This window comes from Puma concolor, chromosome D4 (genome assembly GCF_028749965.1).
Source record: "Puma concolor isolate L17-30 chromosome D4, mPumCon1.1.hap2, whole genome shotgun sequence".
NCBI classification, from domain to species: Eukaryota; Metazoa; Chordata; class Mammalia; order Carnivora; family Felidae; genus Puma; species Puma concolor.
In genome coordinates this window covers 4445003-4473001 of record NC_141679.1, presented here as the reverse complement: position 1 = coordinate 4473001, position 27999 = coordinate 4445003, and the positions used below count along the sequence as shown (strand labels likewise).

General features: G+C 44.8%; 1 protein-coding gene and 1 long non-coding RNA gene across 12 annotated transcripts in view; one reads left to right on the top strand and one right to left on the bottom strand.

Moving 5' to 3' along the window:
- On the bottom strand, positions 1 to 27994 carry LOC112868705 (uncharacterized). 2 transcript variants are annotated; one of them, XR_015243400.1, is made up of 4 exons: positions 27842 to 27994; positions 24544 to 24608; positions 9655 to 9783; positions 1 to 1055 (listed from the first exon to the last, which is right to left on the bottom strand). It is a non-coding gene; the product is annotated as an uncharacterized LOC112868705 (long non-coding RNA). The 2 variants fall into 2 exon arrangements; XR_003224326.2 differs by lacking the exon at positions 27842 to 27994 and adding an exon at positions 27052 to 27268.
- AUH (AU RNA binding methylglutaconyl-CoA hydratase) overlaps positions 27356 to 27999 on the top strand; it is a 358634-nt gene continuing 357990 nt past the window's right edge. For 2 of the 10 annotated variants that reach the window (XM_086684858.1, XM_086684856.1), the window contains exon 1: positions 27362 to 27665. In XM_086684858.1, coding sequence (XP_086540984.1) covers positions 27404 to 27665 — 262 coding nt within the window. In that variant the 5' untranslated portion in view covers positions 27362 to 27403. Of the gene's footprint in view, positions 27666 to 27999 lie in introns of all 10 variants that reach the window. The other 8 variants (XM_086684859.1, XM_086684857.1, XM_025931527.2 and 5 more) reach the window with 6 other exon arrangements.

The following is a 27999-nucleotide window of genomic DNA, read 5'->3' as shown; positions in this document are numbered from 1 at the left end:
TAAGTGGTGGCTGTTTTTATTAAAGTCTGAATAGATACGTGTAAAACATTCTGCATGAGGTCATAATGTTTAAGAAGAGATGCTCTAGACTGGGTAAGAAATTGTACCTTCGTATAGAAATTGCTAAGATGTTTTCTTTGTGGGGGAGCAAGGCACAGATAAGATAGATGGCCTCTGCCTCAAATCTGTTTTATTTAAAACAAAAACTGGCCAACTCGTCATCAGATTTTTCAGTGAGAAAGATACTGAGAAGATAGGAAAATGCATTAAGCGTGCCACTGCATACCTTTGACCTTTGACACCCTGATCACCTTTCTCTTCAGGTTTTGGGGTGTCTAGCCTTTTTTCCCTTCAATTTCATTATATGTTAGAGGAGATGGGGTAGCCTACAGCCATGTAGAGTCATCCAGGCGTGGCTGCCCCCTGACATAATGACATGCCGTTTTGTGCTCAATCCTGTTTCTTCTTCCTCCAAGAAGGAGCTTAGGAGGTCCGTGGGGAACCCGACAAAACACGGTAGAAGCCGCAGGTGAGCAGAGAACCTGCCCCAGCCACCCTCACACTGTCTTCTTCCATGACTTCTAGACACCTGTCACCTCCACGCCAGGTGTGAGGAAGGAGGAGATGGTCACCCAAGAGACCGAGAAGAGCTGCTCGGATGATCAGATGAGGCCAAGTTTAGCATGCAGGAGGGACTTCTCGTCCGTGTTTTCCCTAGCGGCAGCGAGGAGTGTGAGAGAAACGGCTGCACAGTTGTACACAATGTTAAGGAGTATTCTTGGAAAGATCGGAGGTGAGAGTGAGTTAAGCTTTGCAAGCCGACGTTGTTTCCAACACGTTGAGGACGGAGGCGCCGCCACATTAGCCGAGCGGTCAGGCGTACTGCGTGTGGTGCTTAACTTTACGCATCAACTTGCTGGATCCCAGGGCATCCAGGCGCTGGGTAAACGGTATTTCTGAGTGTGTCCGCGAGGGTGTTTCCGCAGAGATTCACGTTTGGGTACGTGGAATGGATAAAGCAGATTGCCCCCTCCTCAGTGTGGGTGGGCCTCAGCCTGAATAGAACAAAAAAAGGGAGAATTTGCTCTCTGCCCGGCTACTTGCACTGGGATACGCCCTCCTGCCCTTGGGCTGGGAATTCTGCCATCAGCTCCCCGGATTCTCAGGCCTTTGGACTTGGGCTGGAATGTACCCCAGAGGCCCCTGGGGCTCCAGCTTGCACACAGCAGATCTTAGGACTTGCCTATAATTGCATGAGCCAGTCCTTATAATAAATCTCTCTCTCTCTCTCTCTCTCAATCCCTCCTTCCCATATATGAGATACTGTGTACATGTCATGCATAGATACACATGCATGTATCTCTAAGTACATATACATCCTAACCAATATACTGAGATTTATGACTCATGGCATACGGACTGCAGCTGAAGCCGTGAATGCGGATGACATCAGCCCAAGAGAGCATGTCAGGAGCAGAGAGGACAGCACCTAGGACAGCATCCATACTTAGGAGCAGGAAGGCATCTGTAAGGAGAAGCTGAAGAGGGAGAAGCAAAACCCAGAAGCCCTGGTGTCACAGACCCCGGGGCACAACCACGGGAGAATCCTGGAAGGAGAGGCATTTTAACTAGGACTCGGACGCCCCCCTTGCCAACTTCAGACATTCAAATAGCAGATTTTCTACACTGACTTGTTGCTTTTCGTTGCATCTCTATATTTATTTGCAATGTCACTGCCGGGGAGAGTTGCAAGTGGAAACGGCTATTGCTTCTTAAAATGTTTTTCTTCGAGGCTCGGCGGGGAACTGACATGTGCCAAAATATCACTGCCCAGACCCCTCGTTGCTGGCAGGGGCACAGGCAGCCCGCGTGGAAGAACCACGCGTGATCAGCGTTAGCGGCACCGACAGTGGGCGATCAGACCACGGCTCCTCCTTCCTGGAGCCTTGTGGACTTTACACCAGCACCTAGGAAGTGTCCTCGTCCCACAGGGTTAGCCTGAGTTGAATGAAGCCTTTCTGTCTGCCTTCCGGGTTACGGACAAATCCAGGATAAAGGAGACAGGCAAAATCAGGAGGTGGGACGCTGACACTTAGGACTGCGTTCAGTACATAGTATAACTGTGCCTTCAGAAAGTCAGGGTCGTGTAACAAGGCTCGGGCACGCACAGCAGGGGACTACGTTTTATTAAGAGAGATTACACTAGACATAGTAATGCGGTGCACGGTCCTTAACTGGGGCCTGGTGTGGACACAAAAAAGCAAGTCCTGAGACAACCGTGACACAGCTGGAAAGCTGAACTAGGACTTGACATTGGAGATACTGGGGCATTATTCATTTGGTCAGGTATGATGGTGATCATGTGACTATAGAGTAAAAGTTCCATTTTTGGAAATGTTTATTTATCTTTGAGAGAGAGAACACGTGAGTGGCGGAGGACAGAGAGAGAGGGAGAGAGAGAATCCCAAGCAGGCTTTGCACTGTCAGAGCAGAGCCCAACATGGGGCTCGAACTCACGAACCATGAGGCCCGAGGCAAAGTCAGACACTTAACCAACTGAGCCACCCAAATGGCCCTAAAAGTTTCTTTTTTATTTTAATATTTATTTTTATTTTTGAGAGAGAGAGAGACAGAGTGAGCTGGGGAGGGGTAGAGAGAGACACACACACACATACACAGAATCCAAAGAAGGCTCCAGGCTCTGAGCTGTCAGCACAGAGCCTGACATGGGGCTTGAACTCATGAACCATGAGATCATGACCTGAGTTGAAGTCAGACGCTTAACAGACTGAGCCACCCAGGCACCCCCCTAGAAGTTTATTTTTTTTAAAAAAGAAAGGCATACTGGTGAAGCATTTAGAGGTGAACTGTCATAATGTCTATAACTCACATTGCAAATACGGCAGAAAAAATGTGGGAGAGGGATGTCTTTCTTTTAAAGAGATACACGACACAATATTTAGGGGTTTAAAATGTTTCACACACACACAAATTAATGAAACAAACAGAACGGAGTTAGACATTACTAACGTTCACCAACATCTGGTCCCCCCTCCTTTCTGATGGCCTGGGCGGGGTGGGGGGTTACACTCCGCCATGTTCTTGAAGTTACTACCCTAACGGACAGGTCATCAGATCTGCCAATGGAGCATGAGCAGAAGTAATGAGGAACTTCAAGGGCAGCGTCTGCTTGTCTACACTGGCTCTCAGCCTGCTCTCGGCCTGCACCATGGAGCACTCAGAAGTCTCTTGCCTTGATGTTGGAGCCTCTGTCAACCCGGGTCCGCAAGCAAAGACCCTTGCCTTCCCGCCGACCTATGCTGGACACAGAGCAATACATTTTGTTGCTTTAAAAACTGCTATGGGGCACCTGGGTGGCTCAGTCGGGTAAGCCTCCGACTTCGGCTCAGTTCATGTTCTCTGGGTTCACGAGTTCTCTGTGCTGACAGCTCAGAGCCTGGAGCCTGCTTCGGATTCTGCGGCTCCCTCGCTCTCTGCCCCTCCCCACCCCCCAAAAACAAATAAATGTAAATAAAAAAATATTAAAAAAAAAAAACTGCTGTAAGGCCACTGAGGTTGTTTGTTACTGAGGTATAACATAGCCTTTCCTGACTGATACAGTTAACAAGTATTGAAGCTGGGTGACAGGTTGATTTCACGGTAAAATCAATACAATTGTTTACAATACAATATTCTCACAAGAAAAGATTCAAGAAATGATCTGCTTTGAAAATGAGTCTCTATCTCGCTGGCATCGCATCGAGACTTCGGCATATTAACGTCTTCTTTGTGGTGCTGAAGCTAACTCTACTGTCAGCGTAACTATTTTGATACAGTGGAAAGAGTCAGGACTCGGTACTATTTGTAACATTTATTCTGATTGACAAGAATCAGGTTCTCTGGATTTCACTTTCCTTCCCCCATAAAAATGAAGAGTTTAGATGACACAGCCTCTGAGCTGCTTTCCACTTCTAAACTATAAAGATTAAGTAATTTAGGTATGTATCTAAATGCATATAAACACATATGATAGGCAGCTGATTTTAAATCTATTTGCTTTTTCTTTGAGCTTAAATTTCTTTCTCGATCGTATTAATTTTGTTTCTTGTGTAGATACACTGCCAAGGAAAACATTTTTAAGAAGATGGTGACTTTGAGGGTGAAAGCAAATAAATGTCATCTTCCCATCCCAAAGCATTCGCCAAATAGTAGCCCATATAAGGACTGAGTAGGTATGAAGCACCTTGAGGAGACCCAGGGCCAGAAGGGGGGAGAACTCAGTGTATGGGAAATATACATTTATAGAGATAAGACTGTTTACAAAATCTTACTCTTACAAAGAAAGCTGGGGCTATTTTAAGTGTCAGAAATTGGGACTTTAGTGCTATTTTAAGGCAATAAATTCAATACTTAAACAGACATAGTAATCAACAATACACCACTCAGGAATAATATACTTTGAGAAGACTCCCTGGTGACTAGGGGCCAGAGGCTGGGAGCAAACACTTCCTTACGTCACTCTTCTGGTTTCCACGTGGAAGGATCTCACTGGAGTGACACTCTGGGCCCCTTCTACTCTCTCCTTGCCCCACGGAGGCAAAAAGGGCTCATATGACTGATTATCATCAAAGTCAGGACGGTGGTTCTGTTACTGCGATGGCTACTGAAGGTGGCAGGGGACATACAGAAGAAGCTTCCAGGTTGGATGGCCACTCTCGGTTTCTTGACTTGGTTAGTGCTTTCCAGTATATATCTAACAACAATGCCCTTATGTCATATATTCGTCTTTTGTGGTTTTCTGAATTTTCACTTTACAGTAAGAAGAGTCTGGGTGGTCATTTGGGGCAAGGGACGTAAGGGTCAGTGGCTTGGCCCCTTCCTTTTCCGTCTCTCTTGGGGGGGTACCTATCTGCAGAAATGGGCCTTCTCCACTCCTCCATGCCTTGGGCCGTAGGGGACCAGGTCCCCCAAAGATGGGGAGGCCAACAGTTAGGACAGCTCCGGTAGCTGTTCAGTTCTGTCGGTGACTGAGGAAGCGGGTCTTGTTCTGGAGCCTGGTACCGGGAGGTCCATTTGGCTGCAGAAGGAAAACCCCGTTTGCTAACAGCCAGGGCTAACGGCCCTAACGCCAGGGATCAGAGGGAGAGAGGAAAACCCTTGAAAACACCAACATGGATGTTGACTCTCCCACACCCACACCCTTTTCTCGACAGATTGGGTGGGGGGGTAGCATAGGGCATTTTTTATTTTTGGTCTTATTTGTTACTAGCCAACAGCGCTATAGAAGACGAGAAAACAAGACAAGGGGAAAGGTGTTAAGTCGGATAGGTATCCGCAAGTAGAATGAAAGCCATCGGCAGCATTCCTAGGATGTGTTCAATAAAAATAAGTTCGCAAGCAGAGCCTGTGTGTGTTAAACACGGACAGAGAGGGAACGGAAAGACTAAGAGGTACCTGCAGTTCGTGACTCTAAATATTCACGAGGTTTTCATTCGACCACCCTGTCTGGCCCTCTGTGTCCTCAGTCTAAGAAATGCAAATAGAACCCCGAGCTGTGGAGCTGCTCACAATAGTGAGCTGGCTGGCAACAGTGATGGGGACAGGGGTGCCTGGCTGCGGGCACCTCTCCGGATTGGGTCTCCTTGTTCAAACGTCCATCTGGCCCTTGTGACAACAAGGCTGGCATGGTTCACGCAGCAAAGACAGACAGACAGACACACAGGTGACATTAACACAGCGTATCGAGGATTCAGGGAGTGAATCCCCACCCACCTGCTTGCACCCAACCCTGAGACCATTAGTGAACCCTATTTCTTTCCCTTTGCTCCTCCCTGTGTGTCTTAACTGACTTAATGATCTAAGTGCTTGGAGCGGCTTAATTTGTCCTTCTGTGCTGGGATGTCCGGGACTGCTTGCCTGGACCACCTGACTGGTGGCGTCCAGCAGGCGATGACTGTGGGATGAACCCCAACTAAGTGCACGGGAAAAACCAGGTTACACTGCAGAAATGCTCTCTGGCATGAAAGGAATACTTAAAAGGAAGACCTCCAACCTAGGAGACTGGGAAAACTGATGAGTTTTTACAATTAGAAAGGCTTTAAGCAAGAGATTAGGAAATAAATCCAGGCCAAAAATTCAAGGGAAGCCTGATCAAATCTAAAGAGAAAAGACAACCCAGAAAACCCAAAGGCGAAGGAGATGTCCCCGGGGTTGGTGAGCTGTGAGGAGTGTGGGCAAGCCCGAAGTCAGCCGGAGCAGGGCCTGGGGGCTGACCCCAGATGGCTCCTGCCTAACCCACCTTCCCCCGACTCTGCCTGGGGGCAGAAAGAGGATCGCCATGCGCCATGGTGGAGGGCACAGAGTATGACCCGCAGACCCAAAAATACTGTTCGTGGCCCTGTCACCGATCACAAAACCGAGGAACTTCTACCAGGTGAGACTAAAGAAGTGAAGAGTTTGATCAAATCTTAGGGAAACATAATGAGTTAACAGAGCGAGAGAAAAAACAGATCCTGCTCTGAGCCACTTGGTCACTGTGGTTTTGTCTTTCCAAGACTGTCTGACAAAGGGAATCACGTCACCCTTGACGCCCGCAGCCAGGCTTCTTTCTCTGGGCGCCAGGCCCCCGACGTGGACCCTGGGTGCCAAACGTGTCAGTTGCGAGTCCCTTCTCGCTGCCGGGCATAACCCCGTGGAATGGTCGCTCATCCTCTCTTGTGCCAAAGGACACTGGGTGGTGTCCAGTGTTTGACAATTACGGCTAAAGCTTCTACAAGTTTCTGTGTGAACAGAATGTTTTATTTCTCGAGGCTCAAATCCCAGCAGTGGGACTCCCAGGCATCCACTAAGTGTCTGTTGAACTCTGGGGACACTATTGAGCCCCCCTCCTGGGGGCTGTGCTCTGTCCTGCACCCCCAGGATGCATGGGGTTCCTGCTGTCTCACATCCTTGTCAGCACTTGGCGTCGTTGGGGTTTTTATTTTAATCATCCTAATAGGGTTGTGGTGGCTCCTTCTAATTCCTTTTTTCCCCCTCTTTCTTGGGAAACTTTGGGGACTGACTGATCATAAAAACAAACAAATGAACAAAAACCAAAACCCTGTCACTTATTACAGACCTGGAAGAAAAAGTATGGAAAGTGGCTGAGGGGGAAAAAAGATCTGAACAGCCAAAGAGCAAAAGAACTTCTGGACATCATCCGAAGAGGGTTTTAGGACCAGATGTTGTACAGGAAACATAAAAATAATGGCTCTCTTTCTGACAAGACAAGACGACCATGCAAAGCCAATGGTGCATAAAGGTGTTGGGGATACGTGTTCTCGCCTCCGGCAACCCCTCTGTGAGGTTGTGGAAAGACCCAGGAGCCTAGAATGAGCATCCCAAGACAAGACGACCACGCAAAGCCAATGGTGCATTAAGGTGTTGGGGATACGTGTTGTCGCCTCCGGCAACCCCTCTGTGAGGTTGTGGAAAGACCCAGGAACCTAGAATGAGCACCCTCACAGCAGCAAAATGGCCTGTGAGCGAGCTATGCGAACCCTTCACTCTCTCCCACTGTCCCATCCTTTTGAAGTTGCTATTTTTGATAACCGTGTTTTCTTACCCCTGCTTCATGTCGGCAAGCAGGCTTTGGGGCTAAAAGTGTGTTCCAGTCTGGATCTAAATAGACACCAAAACGGGGCGCCTGGGTGGCGCAGTCGGTTGAGCGTCCGACTTCGGCCAGGTCACGATCTCGCGGTCCATGAGTTCGAGCCCCGCGTCAGGCTCTGGGCTGATGGCTCGGAGCCTGGAGCCTGTTTCCGATTCTGTGTCTCCCTCTCTCTCTGCCCCTCCCCCGTTCATGCTCTGTCTCTCTCTGTCCCAAAATAAATAAACGTTGAAAAAAAAAAAATTTTTAAATAGACACCAATTTCATGCATGCACATACACACACACGTGTGTGTGCTCTGACAGTGTGTTGAGTGTTACAACAACCTGGAAAATACTAACTAACCAGACTTGGGGGGACCCAAGTCCCCTATAAAACAAAGAGGTACAGCACAGAGCAGGCTGACCCAGAACCTGCGGCACGCCATTCCTGTGGGAAGACACAACTTCCCCAGGAGGGGGCTTGCTGGCGGTGACAAACTTGGATGGGGGAGGCGGGGAGCTGGAGGGGATGCCCCTGGGCCCTGGGGCATCCCTGTCTTGGTGCCGTGCTGATACCCGGGTTGCCTGCCGGATACCTGCCGCTACAAGACCACGGTCAACCAAAGATTGGGGAGATAACAAGTTGGCTCCATTCCAAGCTACAGCTGAAAACATAATTACAACGTATTTTACACGGAGTCCTAAACAATACCAAAATTTCGTCTGCAAGCCACTCTGGAAAACAGTGTGGAGGTTCCTCAAAAAATTAAAAATAGATCTACCCTATGACCCAGCAATAGCACTGCTAGGTATTTACCCAAGGGACACAGGAGTGCTGATGCACAGGGGCACTTGTACCCCAATGTTTATAGCAGCGCTTTCAACAGTAGCCAAATTATGGAAAGAGCCGAAATGTCTATCAACTGATGAACGGATAAAGAAATTGTGGTTTATATACACAATGGAGTACTACGTGCCAATGAGAAAGAATGAAATATGGCCTTTTGCAGCAACGTGGATGGAACTGGAGAGTGTTGTGCTAAGTGAAATAAGCCATACAGAGAAAAACAGATACCATATGTTTTCACTCTTATGTGGATCCTGAGAAACTTAACAGAAGACCATGGGGGAGGGGAAGGAAAAAAAAAAAAGTTAGAGAGGGAGGGAGCCAAACCATAAGAGACTCTTAAAAACTGAGAATAAACTGAGGGTTGATGGGGGGTGGGCGATGGGCATTGAGGAGGGCACCTGTTGGGATGAGCCCTGGGTGTTGTATGGAAACGAATTTGCCAATAAATTTCATAAAGAAAATAAATAAATAAAAAAAATTTGGTCTGCAAATTGACAGACTATAATCTGAGAAGTTGGGGTACCTGGGGGGCTCACTCAGTTGAGTGTCCGACTCTTGGTTTTAGCTCAGTTCACGATCTAAGTGTCATGGGATGGAGCCCCGTGTCGGGCTCTGTGCTGAGTATGGACTCTGCTTAAGATTCTCTTTCTCTTCCTTGGCCCCTCCCTGAGCTCGCGCTCGCTATCTCTCCTCTCTCAAAAACTAAAAACAAACAAAATAAACTGACAAGTTGTTGGCAAAAGGGTAGAGCAATACAACTAAGATCACAACATTTCCAAGCGATGGGTGGGATATGGCCCGATTCGTATCTTAAAGCAACCATCTGGAGCTATGTAATAGGTCATGGGTGACGTACCTCAGATGGCAGTGCACCAGTGGGACAAGAACACGTTATGTCACAGAAGTGGCGCACTGTGTTCCTGAAACTTTAGAACATCAAGGAAAAAAATCCTTTGATAATAAGGGCTAAACAAAGACACATTCCCTTAACAAGGAAGCCATTTTAACAGCTATCCAAGGGAGTGAGCCTTTCATCCGACAGGGGAGAGATGCGGATATGAGAGGAGGTAAACGGAGCCAGTGATGGTGGATGGGTTACGGGCAGACATTACACAGAGCGAAGGAGCACTGCCATGGATACAAACTGGGGGTTAGTGGCTGCTGTTCTGCCAGACCTGTGACGCCAGCTGCCCAGCCATGTCTCTCCAGTGACAGCAGCTGACCTGGCTCGTGCCCCAGGGGGTGCTTCTGGTCCCCCTTCTCTCCAAGTGGGAAGTACAGGACGTTCCTTGGACTCATTTGGCCTAGAGAGAGTTAAGAAGCATCAATTAAAAATAGGAATGTGAACCAGTGCAGCCACTGTGGAAAACAGTAAGGAGGTTTGTTAAAAAATTAAAAACAGAGGGGGCGCCGGGGGGGCTCGGTCAATTAAGTGCCTGACTCTTGATTTTGGCTCAGGTCATGATCTCATGGTTTGTGGGTTTGAGTCTGCTTGGGATCCTCCCTCTCTGCCCCTCCCCTGCTTGTGTGCATGTGTGCACGCTGGTTCTCACTCAAAAATAAATAGATGAACTTAAAAAAAAACTAAAAGTGGAAATATCCTAGGATCCGGTAATTCCACTACTGGCTATTTACTCGAAGAACACAAAAACATTAATTCAAAAAGGTGTATGCAACCTTATGCTTGTTGCAACATTATTTACAATAGCCGAAATATGGAAGCAATCAAATGTCTTTCAATAGATGAATGAATAAAGAGGTGGTACACACACACACACACACACACACACACACACACACACACACAGTGGAATAGTACTTAGCCATAAAAAGAATGGAAGCTTGCCATTTGCAACAACATGATGAACCCAGATGGTGTTATGCCAAGTGAAATAGGTCAGAGAAAGACAATACTGTATGATTTCACTTAAATGTGCAATCTAAACAACAAAACAGGGGCGCCTGGGTGGCTCAGTGGGTGAAGCGTCCGACTTTGGCTCAGGTCATGATCTCACGGTTTGTGGGTTCGAGCCCCGTGTTGGGCTCTGTGCTGACAGCTCGGAGCCTGGAGCCTGCTTCGGATTCTGCGTCTCCCTCTCTCTCCGTCCCTCCTGCTTGTGTTCTTTCTCTGTCTCTCTCAAAAATAAACATTAAAAAATAAAAAGTAAACAAGTGAACAAACAAGCAAATGAAACAACAAACTGACTCTGAAATACAGAGAACAAACTGGTGGCTGCCAGAGGGGAGGTGGGCGGAGGGATGGGTGAAACAGGTGAAGGGGATTAAGAGGCACAAACTTCCGGTTGTAAACTAAATAAGTCACAGAGACGAAAAGTACAGCATTGGGAGTAGAATCAAAAAGATTGTAATAACCTTATGTGGTGGCAGGGGTACCTACATTCATCATGAGGAGCACTGAGTAATGGAGAGAATTGTACAATCAGTACGTTGTACACCTGAAGCTAATATAACATTGTACGTCAACTACACTTCAGTAATAAATAATAAATAAAGCTTAAAAAATAAATAGAACCTCCATCCGAGCACGACAACAACAACAACAACAACAAAATAGGTTGCCTAACAAAATAAACTCCTAAGGTTTTAAGGGTGCTGGTGTTTCAACATAACTCCCTCTCTTAGGAAAGTGGCCAAGAGGAAATCTGTCACAATGATGAAGCGTCTGCATACCTGGACCGCCCAAAATGCAGAAAAAGTTCTTTTAAAAATCAATACTATTAGATGTAAGTTAAACAAGTTCAAAAATGTTGTTGGTAAGTGCAGAGGTATATAAATTGTATTAAAAGTTGCAGGAGAAATACTGCTGTTTTACCTGAATTCTTGGGCAAATTATATCAGTTTGGCAATTCTGAGTTAAAAAAGGGCTGTGTATCTTCTCTCTGACCTCATTATTTTACGTTTTTAAAGTTTATTCATTTTTGAGAGCAAGAGAGTGAGCACAAAGAGGGAAGGGGCAGAGAGAGAGAGAGAGAGAGAGAGAAAGAGAAAGAGAGAGAGAGAGAGAGAGAATCCCAAGGAGGCTCCTCGCTGACAGCACAAAGCCTGATGTGGGGCTGGAACTCACAAACCGTGAGATCAGATCACAACCTGAGCAGAAATCCAGAGTTGGCATTTAACCAACTGAGCCAGTTAGGTGCCCCTAACCTCATTATTTTAAACCTTATGAATATCCTCTGTTGGTTTTGTGGGTCAGATAAATTATTCTTTACATACGATATTTTCAGGCATGAAAATACAAACATGTGCATTTAACTAAATTAAGAAATAACTCCTGTTTTATAAAAACAATGGGTTTTTGTAAACTCCAAAAAATAATGCAAATGGTTTTAACATGGTTATTTCACTTCTGCTATCTGCATGTGATTTTTTAAACTATTTTTTAAAATTTATTAATTTTGAGAGATGGAGAGCAAGTGGGGGAGGGGCAGAGAAAGAGAGGGAGGGAGAAGATCACAAGCAGGCTCCATACTGTGAGCGTGGAGCCTGATGTGGGGCTCGATCTCATGCACTGTGAGATCATGACTTGAGTGGAGACCAAGAGCTGGGCACTTAACTGAATGAGCCACCCAGGTGCCCCTCTGCATATGACTTTTAAACATCACCTCTTTGTTTTTACAGTTGAGGATTATGTTACACTTTAGATATAATTCTTGAGATCTTTTGATTTTAACCCCTGGGACTAATATTAAGTTGATAAATAACATTGTCATCTGAAATCTTTGGTGATTAAAATGCATACAGATTACAAAAATGATCGATCACTCTATTAATACATACTTGCTTTCGGTGAAGTTCCAATTAAGACGGTAAATGTAGGTGGGATATATACTGCCTGTTGCCCTACATTTGCTACTGTTAATTTGTTTTAAAAGGCTGAAATTAAGACTTTAAATTGTTATCTAACTACACATATGTACATTTGTGTGTATTTAAATAAATAAACACGCACATTAAAATGTGTTTGACTGAAAAAGCTTATGAATGATAAAGAGAACAAACAGTTCAGATAAATATTACTTTGATCTTTGAATATACAGTGTGCTCTAAAGAAAACAGGAAACAACAAAAGAGTCCTTTGTCTCCAGTGGAAGACACAACCCCACAGTTAACTCTTATCTACTGAAGAGCAGAGTTTCAGGAGGCTGTTCTGTTTGTAGCACTGATTTCTTGAATTATTTTATTTTATTTCTATTATTATTATTATTTTACGTTTATTTATTTATTTTGAGACAGAGAGAGCACAAGTGGGGGAGGAGTAGAGAGAGAGGGAGAGAGAGAATCCCAAGCAGGCTCCACACTGTCAGAGCAGAGCCTGACGCGGGGCTTGAACCCATGGACCGTAAGCTCAGGACCTGAGCTAAAATTAAGAGTGGGATACTTAACCAACTGAGCCAGCAGGAGCCCCATCTTGAATCATTTTAAACAAAAGTTCCTCATTTCTAAAAAGCTATATTTACTTACCAGTATGCTTAGTTTAAACTTTGCTTTTCTGGTTTTAATAATTTCTTATCTTTAGAAAACTCTGACATATGTTCATATCTTGATGTGATTAAATGTTTGATGACTCTTTTGATATTGCCCTTCCCTGATCTAGGTCTACAGTGAAAACAAAACTGGCAGCTCAAAAAAGAGAAAGTGATTAATTACATGGTGTTAAAATGTCATCAACATGAGTGTTTCAATTATTGTTTGCTTTTCCAGTTGAACAGAAGATACCTGGGTTTGTGTATAATGATTGAGGCAAAACTGTTCAAGAACTGATGTTTGTTCTTAGATATGAAACCTTTTTAATTTGGTGGCAACTACAATACATACTCTACAAAAGAAACCAAAGGTCCTGGGCATTTGTCAATATCTTTACTGAACATAACTTCCTTCCCTCTGGACCATCATTGACTCAATATACCCAAATGGAGGGTTCCACTCTTCTCCATTCTGATTAAATACCAAGGACTAATCAGAGCTATTCAGACTTATCATTTTCAGGTGGCTTCATAAACTACACAGCAGAAATAGGGTTTCTAGAAGTGGGGGGGGGGGGGGGAAGAACCTCAATACAAAATGGTACCAGATACCAAAGAGACTTCCCAATGTAAAATGATACCAAACAGATGCCAAACAGACCTCCCAAGGGACAAAATTAGGATATCCAGTACTCTGTTAGGGAAGAGATGACTGCATAGACATATGTATTATTATCATCATTCTTAGTTAAGCTTCCTAGGTAATTCTATTGTTTTGCTAGGGGCTGAGAACCACCGGCATAAGGTGTGAATTGCCCATCAGTTCTGCAAACTCACCCAATACTTGAAAGTGGAAAACAATTCATAGTATCAATGATACAAGTGGTGTTCCAAGCTCTTGGAGCTCTGTACCTGGGTACGGGAGCCCTGTGTTCTGACTGCACACACAATGTCGAGATGATTAGTTGTTACATTTTTAGCAACAAAATTGTAGCAGAACTTCCTGGGCAACTCAATCTTATTCTGAAAGTTCACATTATTAAATGAATACCACATTGCTTGCAGAAGAATACACTGATCATAGCATTTAAGTCTGTCACACACACTTATAGGTACCGCTATCTGTGATATTTAAGGTAAAAAGTCGAAATAATCTTTTAACTAAAAAACAGCTTAGAATGTGTAGATATCTCAGACATCTAAAAATATCTTTAAATATTGTCATTTTATTCATGGACCCCACTGAAGAATGAAATGTTTAAAAAAATGCTATAATTAAAGAAACAATAATGTAATTATTTATACTGTGAGAATTATTACAACAGTAATAGATCAACACTATATACTCTACAATTCTAGCTTAAAAGCCTGTTGTTGTGTGGGGGGTTGTGCCTGGGTGGCTCAGTCGGTTTAGTGTCCGACTCCGGCTCAAGTCACGATCTCGCGGTTCACCGGTTAGAGCCCTGCGTCAGGCTCTGTGCTGACAGCTCGCAGCCTGGAGCCTGCTTCCGATTCTGTGTCTCCCTCTCTCTCTGCCTCTCCCCCACTTGTGCTCTGTCTCTCTTTCTCTCTCAAAAATAAATAAAAAAATTTTTTTTAAAAAAGTTTAAAGCAAAATGTTGGGTCTTGAGATACTACTAAAATTAAGTAATTTGGGGGGCACGGGGTTCAGCCTAGTTCTGACTTCATGGGAAGCCACAGACCTTATTTTCATTTGTTCAGCAAGAAGAACAAATATTTTCAAGCATCTAATTTGTCTTGGGCACTACAGAGGACCTGGGATACTATGGCCTGTATGAGGTACAAGGGACGATGCTCCTGGATCTTACAATCTAGCAGTAATCAGGTGTTGGTCCCGAAGAGCCAGAGACATTTTTCGACATAATTTAGAAATCGATCCTGGCCTACAGACTTGAAAAAGAAGAGTGTTCAACCCCAAATAACGAAACTCGGTATGTGTCTCTGGGTTACATTTCCCCCAACTAACCCATGCACCAGCAGCATTACAGGGATGTGTCTGTTAAAAATACATGTTCTTACTCTCATATTTAATAGGAGATAAAATTGCCTTTCTCTTTGGGGCTGAAAATGACTTTGGGCTCTAAAGGCCAGAAGATTCCAGGACATTTGCTGGGTTATGATACACTGCCATCAATCACAAGGATTCCAGACTGGGCTGTCTGGCCCTTGGGCTCTACACCCCAATGCATCTAGTACTTGAAGGAGACATCTCGGTTGTTTAAAAAGCAATCGGTGTGATAAGTAGGATATTGGGGGACTTTCTCCTTCTCTTTCTCTTTCAACGTGATGATTACCCCCCAGCGAAACTTTGACATTGTCTCTCCTTTCTCCTAACTACTACCACGACCTGTTTGTAGAAAAAAGACAAAGTCTCCAGTGTGGTGCGCACCCTGCATCCACCTCCTGAGTGGCAGCCAATCGCAGACATAACATGTGACAAATGTGTGGAAATACAGAGGCTTGCGCTGTTGTTGATGAATGGGGATTAAAAGTCAGGTCTTCCTTCCATGTCTCCCAAGCCCCCATTTAACTTAACTGGGCTTTCTAATTTGGAGATATATGATTGTCAGGTGACTTTAGATGAGATGACATACATAGTTTTGCTATTGGGCACGTCTATAGGAATGTTGCTTATTCAAACAAGGTCTGTCTCATTTCCTGAATTATTTATAAATTTGGTTGCTTAATATAAACTAAGTATCCCAGGCAACACACTGTTCTCGATCTGGGGATTTGACAAAGGAACTTTCATTGACTGCTGGGGTTGCAGATAAATGTAGCACACTGGCTTTTTGGACCACAGTCCAAAGTGGGCATGTTCCCATCCCCCAGGACAGGTGGGCAAACTTAAAATAATTAATTAATGATTTAAAGATATTTTGTGGTCTCCAATGAAAGAAGCTTCATTTTGAGAATGAAAATGCTTCTTGCAGAGTATAAGTATGCTTCTGGGTTTTGATTAAATCTCTGAGCCAATAGTCTCTAATTTTTTTTTTTTTAATCACACATGCCATCAGGAAGAGGGCAAAAAATTTTAAGCATATAATTCCATGTGTGTGCACATAAACACGCACAAATAAAAGTTATGGAAAGGGGTAAGATATAAGCAGAAGTCCTAATATTTTTTATCCTACCTCAATGTATATTGTCTTAGGAATCATAGCTCAATGCTAAAGAAACTGTCTCTTAAAAGTAATAATAATAACAGCTAATACTTAGAGAATGTTTGTAACATAAAGCACTCGGTGCTTTATATATATAATCTCACTTAATCCTCAAACAACTGTAGAGAGGGAATAATACTATTCTCCCCATCTTACAGATGAAGGTCCACTGTTCAAGCTTACACTGCTAGCAAGAGGGATCGCTGCTGGTGAAACTTAGGTAGTTTGAATCCAGAGGGCATGCTCTTGCCATGCTGTTACCTGAAAAAGTGACCTTAGTTTCTGCAATATACATATTTTAAAGTTTACTTACTTATTTATTTATTTAAAAAAAAATTTTTTTTTAATGTTTATTTATTTTTGAGACAGAGAGAGACAGAGCAAGAATGGGGGAGGGTCAGAGAGAGGGAGACACAGAATCTGAAACGGGCTCCAGGCTCTGAGCTGTCAGCACAGAGCCCAACGCGGGGCTCGAACTCACGGACCGCGAGATCATGACCTGAGCCGAAGTCGGCCGCTTAACCGACTGAGCCACCCAGGCACCCCGAAAGTTTACTTATTTATTTTGAGAGAGGGAGAGAGAGAGAGCAGGGGAGGGGCAGAGAGAGAAGGAGAGAGAATCCTAAGCAGGCTCCACACTGTCAGCACGGAGCCCGATGTGGGGCTCAAACCTACTAACTGCAACGTCATGACCTGAGCCAAAATCAAGAGTCAGATGCTCAACTGACTGAGCCACCCTGGCGCCTGTCTGCAATATATTTTCAACTTCTCTTCCTTTTGTTTTTTTATTGTTTTAAAATGATCAAAGAATGACTGAATATGGTTTAAAAAATGTAAATGGTAGAAAAAAAAATGTACAAGAGGAATGAGAGAAGTCTCCCTTCCCTGCTGACTCTATTTTCTAAGTAACTTGCTAAAAGATCCTAGGTATTGTGATATCAAATACAGGAAACATTTTTTTTTTCCCCCTCAGAAGTACAACTGAGTCATTTCTGCCTTTGTTTGGAGTTCTGTCCCGGTATTGGCAGAGTAACTCATACGGGGCAAAATTTACAGAACAACCATGTGGAGGCACTGCAGAGGGGAGCGCAGGAAGGAACTGGAGGGGAATTGACAGTTAGAAGAAAGGTACAGTTCTCATGAGCTTCCCGCTTTTACAGCTTTTTGCGTGAGGACGAGCCTCGGTGTGCACTATTCATGGAGGCTAAAGCTAAGACACCTGCAGATGTACTGGTTGAGATATCAGAGGAGAAACTTTGGGGCAACCACAAAAGCTGGAAAATAAAGGGAGAAGTCTCAGGAAGGATGGAGCTACGGAGCAGGTGCCCCAAATTATGTGTGTAAATGCTGCCCAAATCTCTGGCTGGCCCTTGATGCATGAGCATGTATGATTGCAAGCAACACAGCTAAGGCTAAAAGAACCAACGAAAGATCTCAGCACTGCCCACTGTGAGAGAGGCAGAGTTCATGTTCAGATAAGTTAACCACCTGCTAAAGCAAAATAATCATACTATTCAGGTGAACGACAGAATCCAGAGTCTATAGTCTGTCACATAATGTCCAGAATATAACCCAAAATTATTACACACATGAATAAACAGTAAAACATGACCCATATTGAAAGCAGTATCTCTCAAACTTTTTGAACCGAGGGCCCCTTTACATTCAAAAATGACTGAGGATCCTAACAGGATTTTGTTATGCATACTGTATCTATTGATATTTACATGAGAAATTAAAAGTGACAAAATCTAAAGATATTTATTAGTTCAAAAAAAACCAAGAACAAATCTCATGTATGTTAACGTCAATAACCCACATTCGTGGAAAATAACTATTATTTTCCAAAACAGAAACAATGAATGAAAAGAGGGGTGTTGCTTATATTTTTTCTCAAATTTCTTTGATGTCTATCTTAATGGAAGGTGAGCAAGACTCCTAAATTTGTTTCTACATTCACCCTATTGCAATATTTTGGTTTTGTTTAGGTTATGAAGATAATGTGGCTCCCATGGTTGGAAAGATAGAAATATTTTTTTTTTAAATTTTTTTTTCAACGTTTATTCATTTCTGGGACAGAGAGAGACAGAGCATGAATGGGGGAGGGGCAGAGAGAGAGGGAGACACAGAATCGGAAACAGGCTCCAGGCTCTGAGCCGTCAGCCCAGAGCCCGACGCGGGGCTCGAACTCCCGGACCGCGAGATCGTGACCTGGCTGAAGTCGGACGCTTAACCGACTGCGCCACCCAGGCGCCCCAAGATAGAAATATTTTAATAGCCTTTCCAGATAATTGTGGATACTCTTTCATACTATGCAAACATTTGACAAGTGCTAGTTTCTTAAATGTTTGTTGCAGTGTGGAATTTGAAGCTGTATTGTAGTCTGCTGTATTTCACATTCTATTCTATTAAAATCCATTATTTTATACTGCACTTTTAATGGGGATCTTTTATTCATGCACAGTTTACAACATTAGCTTTGGCCATTTATAAAATACTGACTCATTGAGTTATGTAGATCTTTCAAATATTGGCACACTTCATTGTTCAATATTAAAAAAAAATAACTCACTAATATCATTACTGATCTCATCAAGCAAATCTTTACATATCAGGAAACTCTAATGCTCATGATAGTGGATACGAGTTTTTCAAAATTCCAGTTTTCACTTGAAATTTCAAATTTTATTGTGGGCAAAAAATATTGTCACTTTCTTTGAAGTTATACACTCACATGACTTTCTTTTTTTAGAAAATATCTATCAAATGCTAAATTTTGAGAGAACAGTGGGACTGCCTATTGTTCTTTTCTTTTTTTAACGTTTATTTATTTATTTTGAGAGAGAGCACCGTGGGGAAGGGGCAGAGAGCGAGGGAGAGAGAGAATCCCAAGTATGCTCTGCACTGACAGAGCAGAGCCTGATGGGGGGCTCAAACCCACAAGCTGTGGGATCATGACATGAGCAGAGATCAGGAGTCAGATGCTTAACCGACTGAGCCACCCAGATGCCACAACCTATTGTTCTTTCAATTAGAAATGATGTTTCATGAAAGAGTCAGCTAGTTCTGCTGAACCAACCACATAAGTACTTTTTCTATCTGCTTCATTGTGCCGCAAAAGTGACTCATGCATGAGTCACATCTTGTGACAAGGAATATTAAAAAGATGTGTACTCAAAGGTTGAGATTTAAAGAAACTAATAGTTTATCTGGCTTTATCAAAAAAGTTCTTTTTTTAAATATTTATTTAGTTTTTGAGAGAGGGGTGCAAGGAGGGGGACAGAGGATCTGAAGTGGGCTCTGTGCTGTCAGCACAGAGCCTGATGTGGGGCTTGAACTCATAAGCTGCGAGATCATGACCTGAGCTGAAGTCAGACAATCAACCAACTGAGTGACTCAGGTGCCCCTATCAAAGAAATTCTTTTTTTTAAAATTTTTTTTCAACGTTTATTTATTTTTGGGACAGAGAGAGACAGAGCATGAACGGGGGAGGGGCAGAGAGAGAGGGAGACACAGAATCGGAAACAGGCTCCAGGCTCTGAGCCATCAGCCCAGAGCCCGACGCGGGGCTCGAACTCCCGGACCGCGAGATCGTGACCTGGCTGAAGTCGGACGCTTAACCGACTGCGCCACCCAGGCGCCCCATCAAAGAAATTCTTAAGTAACTAGCCAATAGTACAGTTTAGTGCTACTGCCTTGATTCATGCTAACGTGCCAGTGGTTTTATGGACAACTGCTTTTGCACCATCAATGCCAATGTCAACACGTTGAGACAGATAACATCTTAGTATTATTATGAAAATGGTGTTGACCTTGCAGTCCCCCAGAAAGCATCTTGAGGAACTTCAGGAGCCTGCAAACCATACTTTCCAGAGCTTCTGCACAAGCAAAAATGTAAACTATGGAGACAGACCTCAAGATGATCCAGATGTTTGAATTAGCAGACAAGTAATATAAAAACAAAGATGGGGACAAAACATAAGAGAGTCTTAAATGTGGAGCACAAACAGAGGGTTACTAAAGGGGTTGTGGGGAGTTGTGTGGATGGGCTAAATGGGTAAGGAGCATTAAGGAATTTACTCCTGAAATCATTGTTGCACCATAGGCTAACTTGGATGTAAATTAAAAAATAAATTAAATGAATTAGCAGACAAGCAGCTATTATAAATATGCTCAAAATTTTAAATGGAAATGTGCTCAGAATAAGTGATGGATTAAGAAATCTCAGCAATCTGCAGCTCTGAAGTTTAAAAAATTCACTGGATGGGTTTAACAGCAGAATGGAGAGGAAGTGTGCAGCCCACGTTTAAATAGTGGTTACGCTCCTCCTCCCCGGGGGCAGAGTGTCTACGTAAGTTATTTGGAATTCTGCGTTGGAGATTTGTCTCTTCTTTCCCATTTGTTTATTCAAGCATTTATTTAGATCAATGGGATTTATGAATACTTATTTTCTGCTTTGGTTTGTAATCCTACACTCCTTTATTTATTTATTTTGTTTCAACTTGTTCCCCATCTGGCCATTGGGGAGGTCTTTCACTTGGTTTCTGAGTCTCTTTGACATATTCCCACGATTGTGGGTTTTTGTTTTGTTTTGTTTAGCACTTTCTTACTTTCTGGCTCTACAACATCCTTCAGGCTCATCTTGTAAATGTTCTATAATGCCCCATCCTAAAACCAGCCATTTCTCCAAGGAGCACTTTTACCGAAGAATGGTATTAGAAACCAAGATCTGGGCACTAAGAGTGCTCATTGCTACTGAGCTGCCATTGCTTTGGGGTGATCTTAGCTGAGAGCAAGGACATATATGTGTACATACTAACCAATGTATACACATGTAACTAAATATTTCTATTGTAATCATCTGCATCTATACTAAGCTAAATGTGAGTTTACACTGATGTTTCCAATGCCATTCCTTTATCACATGGGTGATCCTAGCAGCAGCCCCCCTTCCTCCCCCCCCCCCACCTGCCTGCCCCACTGGCTTATCTGTGTTCTCCCACTCCAGCAGAGAGAAACTGGCCTCCACCATTTACTCAATTGTCCACGGACTTAAGAAAAAAAAAATCTAAATGTTAGTATCCATTGCTGGCATTATTCATACCGAAGCTCCACTTGTCCCAGATTCGGCCAGAAGGATCGCTTTCAGTCTGTGTCCTTTCCCACCTCTGCCATTCTTTGAGCATCTCACTGTATTCTCGCACAATAAGATATTCTGGGCTTGCCTTGTGTTTTCTCTGTCTCAGATACAGAATCAGCCATCTATTGAAGAAGCCATAATCCATATCCTCTTTTTATTAAGACATAATTCTCATACCATACAATTCATCCATTTAAAATGTACAATCCAGGGGCACGTGGGTGGCTCAGTCAGTTAAATGTCTGACTCTTGGTTTCGGGTAAGGCCACAATCTCACGGTTTGTGGGTTCAAGCCCCACGTCAGGCTCTGTGCTGACGGCTCCAAGCCTGCTTGGGATTCTCTCCCTCCCTCTCTCTATGCCCCTCACCTGCTCTCTCTCTCAAAATACATACGTAAATTAAACAAATAGAATGTACAACTGAATGGTTTTTAGGATATTCTTATAGTTATGCAACCATCGCTATTCAATTTTAGAACATCTCCATCACCCCCAAAGAAGCCACGTATACTTGATCATCCCCCAGTGTCCCCATTCCTCCCAGCCTACATGGTGGCCTGTGTCTTCAGAGCCTAGTGTACATGTGCACGTATGTTTGTGTGTATGAGTCACACAAAAATGGCCACTAAGGGATTGGCAGGAGGAAGAGGCAGTATCTGGGAAATTATGACCACAGAGGATCTAATGCAGAGGGTAAGCTTTCCATAGAGGAGGATAACAGAGGAGTTTGGTCAAGTTCCCCACAGCTGGCAGTGGGGGGTGGGAAGGGTGGGGCAGAGCCCTGAGGATCACTTGAGAAAAGCAGATGATACAAGGTAACAATGAATGATTCGGATTCTAGAGTCGATTATTTGAGGCTTCACTCTGTAATGTATAGCTATGTAACTCTCAGCAATTTAAAGCCTCAGTTTCCCTGTTTGTGCAACACCTATCTTTTGCCTCGTAGGTGGAGGGAGCTCATAGGCACATGTGGTCATTGTTGGTACTTATGAGTGGAACCTGCAAAATCTTGGTAGGGTGTGGAGTGCCGTGTCTGGTCAAGAGGCCTTCTCAGAGGGTGTCCCCTACCATACTGTTTCTGTGGGGACAGTGTCCTCAGGTGAGGCTTACTGGAACCTTCCAAGACTTGGGGCATGGGGTTTACTGGGTTTGCCATTCAATCATTCCCTCTTGGAGGTGAGTATTCAGGGTAGGTGGGAAAGGGAGAGCTTCTGGAGGAAATCCACTCTGGAGACTTAGAGAACCCTTGAAAAACAAGACTATCTAAAAGCATTAAAAAGAGGCCCAAATAAATTCAGAGGGGCTGTTGTGATTTTTCATTTTGGTACTAAAGCATGCATAAAATTTTGCACCCCTCTTTGAATGTACCGTGACCATTTTTTGTGCCTTAAAGTTATAAATACTTAAAATGCCTATTTAGTACTTAAAGAGCTTTACATTAATTTTTTTTTTTTTCAAACGTTTATTTATTTTTGGGACAGAGAGAGACAGAGCATGAACGGGGGAGGGGCAGAGAGAGAGGGAGACACAGAATCGGAAACAGGCTCCAGGCTCTGAGCCATCAGCCCAGAGCCTGACGCGGGGCTCGAACTCCCGGACCGCGAGGTCGTGACCTGGCTGAAGTCGGATGCTTAACCGACTGCGCCACCCAGGCGCCCCAAAGAGCTTTACATTAAAATTAACACAACCATGTGACCTTGAACACAATCGTATACATATTTTTTCTATCATCTTCTCATAGTTTTATATCATAGAACATGTAGATTACAAGTATACCTGTGTGTTACTGTGTAGGTAGGTCATTTAGATGTAACAGGGTATACACAGTTTCCTTTAAAGAAACTTTTTTTTAACGTTTGTTCACTTTTGAGAGACAGAGAAAGACAGAGCACGAGTGGGGGAGGGGCAGAGAGAGAAGGAGACACAGAATCCGAAGCGGGCTCCAGGCTCCGAGCTGTCAGCACAGAGCCTGACGTGGGTCTCGAACCCACAAACTGTGAGATCATGACCTGAGCTGAAGTCGGACGTTTGACTGAGCCACCCAGGCGCCCCTATACACACTTTCTTATACCTATCTTTTATATTGTATCTTCAATCCTGAAGATATAATAGCAATCATTCCCAGGGAGCTTGTGTTGAAAGAGGTCTTCGGTTCACAGTCCCAACTGTTTCTTGTGAAACCTTTCACATTTTAAGGGCTTGTGAACCTTTAGCTCAGGATTCACCAAAATTTCGGTTCAAAAATATAAATTCAAAAACCCTGTGGCAGACTGTGTTCCTGACTATCTGTAATCCCCTAGTACCCAGTAATACAATTGTAGCTGGGTACATGGTTGGCCCGCACGAGGATTTTTTTTTAGGCCTATTTTGCTGCCAGGTGTGACCTGCGGAAAGGGGTGAAAGGGACAGGTGCCAACTCTAGAGCTGGGACGTCCCCTCATGTCGTCTGCCTTGCTGGGCCCAGGGAGCAGCCACTTCACACCTAGAGACGAAGGCCCCATGTCGAAGGCGGCAAAGCCATCTTACGTGCCCGGACTGCTAACATTCTTGTCCAAGCCATCACATTCACGGGGTCTCTGATACGGTGGCCCAGCCTTTCCGCTAATATACTACTTGCTTGTCAATTGCTTGGGGCAAGATAGTTTTTCTTTGTAACACTTTACTTAGTTTTGAGAGAGCGCAAGCGGGGGAGGGCCAGAGAGACAGAGGGGGACGGAGGATGTGAAGTAGGCTCTGTGCTGTCAGCACAGCGCCCGATGCCGGGCTCGAACTCATGAGCTGCGAGATGATGACCTGAGCTGAAGTCGGGGGCTCAACGGACTGAGCCACCCACGCGCCCCTCAGGCAAGATAGTTTTAAAATATAGTCTTGTTTTCCAAAAGTCCAGAGTTCCGCTTTGTTCCTCACATAGCTTTTGCTAGACTAGTTTGTCTCTCCACCTGTGGTTGGTAACATATCGGCAAGTGTCCATTTTACCAGGGACACCTACGTTCTCCTGCGTGTTTCGTGCAACAGAGCTGTGTTCTACAAGGGGTGGCTTCTGCCATTCAGGCCTGGCTGTATTATTGTAAGAGCTCAGGGTTGGCCACTCTGAATCATACCCATTTCATATTACATAGAAGTAAGCCTTAGAAAAATGTCAAGGATGTGGCAAATCAAAACGACTGTCAGCTGCGAGCTTGCTGGAGGCCAGGAGGCCAATCCTATGGACAGATGGGAAGTAATAGTAACCGGATACCCAAAACTCTGGCCCTACCTTCCTCTCCCAAACTGATGCTTCTTGTGCCTGGCTCCTACTCTGCTCCTGGTGCACATCTTTTACTGAAAAAGAGAAAGGAACAAAAGGGAATTAAATTTCACTGGGCGCCTTAACATCTAGGGAGAGACTGTGCAAACGGTGATTAAGGACATGGGGATCGGAGTCAGATACATCAAGGTTCAAATTCCGGCTTTGTGACATACTAGCAGCAGAGTTTGATTAAGTAACTTGATCTCAGTGCCCTCATCTGCAAAATGGGGGTAATAATACCAACTTCAAAGTTGTCTGGACATTAAGTAAAATAACGTATCTAAATGTCTGGAGTGGACTAAGAAGGAAGCTGATAAGTGGTAGTTAATAGTATCTAATCTCTTCTCATTTCCTCATGCCAAAGATTTTGTATGCTGATTTCATCAAGCCTATAAAACATGGGCACAATCCCTCCCATTTTACAGATGAAGAAATTGGAGTTAAAGAACTCGTGAGTGGAAACAGATATCATACTAGCTGCATTACAAATGGAGAAATGGAAGCACAGAGTCTTTAAGTAACTTGTGAAGCAATTATTGAGATCGGATCCAAAGCCGAGTGCGTCTGACTGGACATGTTGTAATGGTCATGGTGATATCTGTTATTTGCATCAGCTTTGAAGAACCAATCCTCACAGACTGGGACATGCTTACGACTGCTTTCAGTAAGAACCAGTCACAACTGTTCAGGAAGGAGCTAGAGTCTCTACGTTGCCTTCTATACCTTATGCCCTGCTCACCACAGTATAGCTGCCATCTGTCACCACACAACCCTCCTCCAGAACCAGCGACTATTATTCCCTACGCTGTGCAGTGTGGTAATTTCAGTGTGTAACATTCCTGGTTCTACAATAAAATCTTCTAGACGATCACTGTAATTAGATTCAATTATTGGGGCAAAAGAGAGATTACATAGCTCTTTAAAGCAACCAAACAGTCGTTCTCATCTACTTGCTTCTTTTCTTTAATAATATTTTATTTAGCATCATAGCACTCAATTAAAATTTTTTTATCTGTCTTTTAAAAAACGTGATGTTAGTTTCAGGTGTAAAACATAGTTATTTGGCAATTATATGAATCACAAAAGATCACCACAGTAAGTGTAGTTACCATCTGTTGCTATACAATGTTACTACAGTATTACTGACTATTATCCCTGCCCTGCACTTTCTGTGACTTATCTGTTTTACAACTGGAAGTTTGTATGAGGTTGTATTACTTTAAAGTTTATTTATTTATTTACTTTGAGAGAGAGCAAGAGCAGGGGAGGGGCAGAGAGACAGGGAGAGAGAGAATTCCAAGCAGGCTCCACGTGGTCAGTGCAGAGCCTGACGCAGGACTCGATCACAGCAGGAGAGATCACCATCTGAGCTGATATCAAGAGTCAGACGCTCAAACGACTGAGCCACCCAGGCGCCCCAAGATTATATTATTTTAAATAGCATTATGTCAGGTGTTCTGGAACACCTGTATTTGAATTTATAATCTGTTGATGAGCCAACATAAAGATATCAAAGTAATTAGCTTCTAATAAAAGTGTACAACAATTTAGATTGTACAGTAATTCCAACAGCTGAGCTATAAATAAAATTCCTGAGTTTCTCAGCACCAAAGTGAACATGAGTATCAGAAAAGGGGAAAGATGAACTTCTTATCACTTAGGATTTTTTATGCTTACCAAAAGGACTGTCAGATATACATTTAAAAATCATACATAACTTTTACACACACATGAAAAATCACTTAAATAAATTGATCAAGGTATTCCTGAAAAAAAAACCCAAAAACAAGGAAAGGAAAGGGGAAAGATATAAGAAGCAGCCAAGTTTTTCCTTGTCCTCTGCTTCAAGAGAAATTTCAGAAGTGGCACTTTACAGAAGGTAGAATAAAAGGTGCCCTTAACAGCAGCCGCACAGCAGATGCACTCATGGGACCCAGCTGGCTTTTTCTTTCCACCTTGGACAGAGCTGAAGGTATAACGTGGAAGAAGGTTTTGCTCAGGATCCAAACGTGTGGTCGACCTATGGCAGAAATGTGCGTGGCAGTGGGAATATGCTCATAGCAGCATACTTTTCAAACAGTCCTCCTAAGCACACCTTGTCTTGGCTGAGATCTGAGAGAAACCAGGCAGGAGAATATTTCAAACTCCTCTGATGAACACCTACACAAGGAATTGACATTCTGCGTTTGAGGCCGAGGGGAGAGCCATATGCTCTCAGTCCCGCCTCAGCAGATGATGGTTTGGCTTGAGCCCATTTTGTCAAGACCACGGTGCCTTACCAGGACTCCGGACTCCGGGCAGGCCAGTCCACCTGCTGTTCCCACCCCCTTCTTGAACTCCGCGCAGCATGCCCTGAGGATGTTCACGGGCACGTTTAACGGATGACCTGTGCCTCTTACATACATGGGTAAACGGGAGTCCGGCGCAGAGCTGCTACCCAGCCAGCCAAACGGGAGCTCAAACATTTCAGCTCACCTTTGCAGCTAAGCTGGGACCCCAGGGCGTATGCCGGGGAGAGCGTGGAGTTCTTATGGAACACGGCCTCCTAAACCGTTCCACAGCCTGGGAGAACTACTTCTTCCTGCGTTTGCTGGATGAGCCTTTACCGCGCGCGCCAGGCTGGGGAGGCCTGGGCCACAGGCTCCCGGAACGCTCCGTCATCCGGTCTGGGCGGGGCAAGGCGGTGAGGGGGCGGGGCCTAGGGCGCGGACGGGCGCGGGAGAGAGGCTCCGGGGGGCGGGACGTGGGCGTGCCCGGCGTGCGCGCGGCGCCGAGCGCGCGGCGGGGGCGGGGCGGCAGCCGCGGGCCCACGCCGTAAACATACAAGATGGCGGCGGCGGCGGCGGCGGCGCCTGGGGCCTTGGGCGCCTTGCAGGCCGGCCGCGCTCGCTTGGTGGCCGCTTGCTGTGCGCGGCTCGGCCCCGGGTGGAGGCTGCCCGGCTCCTTGACGGGCCCGCGGGTCGGCCCGGCGATGTGGGCCCGGGGCTGGGCGCCCGTGGCCGGGGGCTCAGCCCCGCGGAGGGGCTACAGCTCTGAGGTGAAGACGGAGGACGAGCTGCGGGTGCGGTACCTGGAGGAGGAGAACCGAGGTGAGGGGCGCGGCGCTGGCGGCCGCGGGTCCTGGGAAGGGGTCGCAAGGTCAAGCGTCCGGGCTGACGTCAGCGTCTGTTGCGCGGCCCCGGTCGAGACCCCTCCCCTCCCCCACCCCAGCTTTGCACCCAGGTAGTGCTTTCAGTGCCTAAAGGTGTGCTACGGAGCAGCTTACCTGTAAAAGTGGCCCCACTCAGCGCCGAAGACAGAAATGCAGCTTGCGCCCTCATCTCTAGACGAGCCAAGGTCAATAAACCGGGTGTGTGATATTTGCTTCCAGGTTTTGTGCTGGCTGTGTAATCTGTCAACTCAGATATCGGGGGTGGAGGTGGT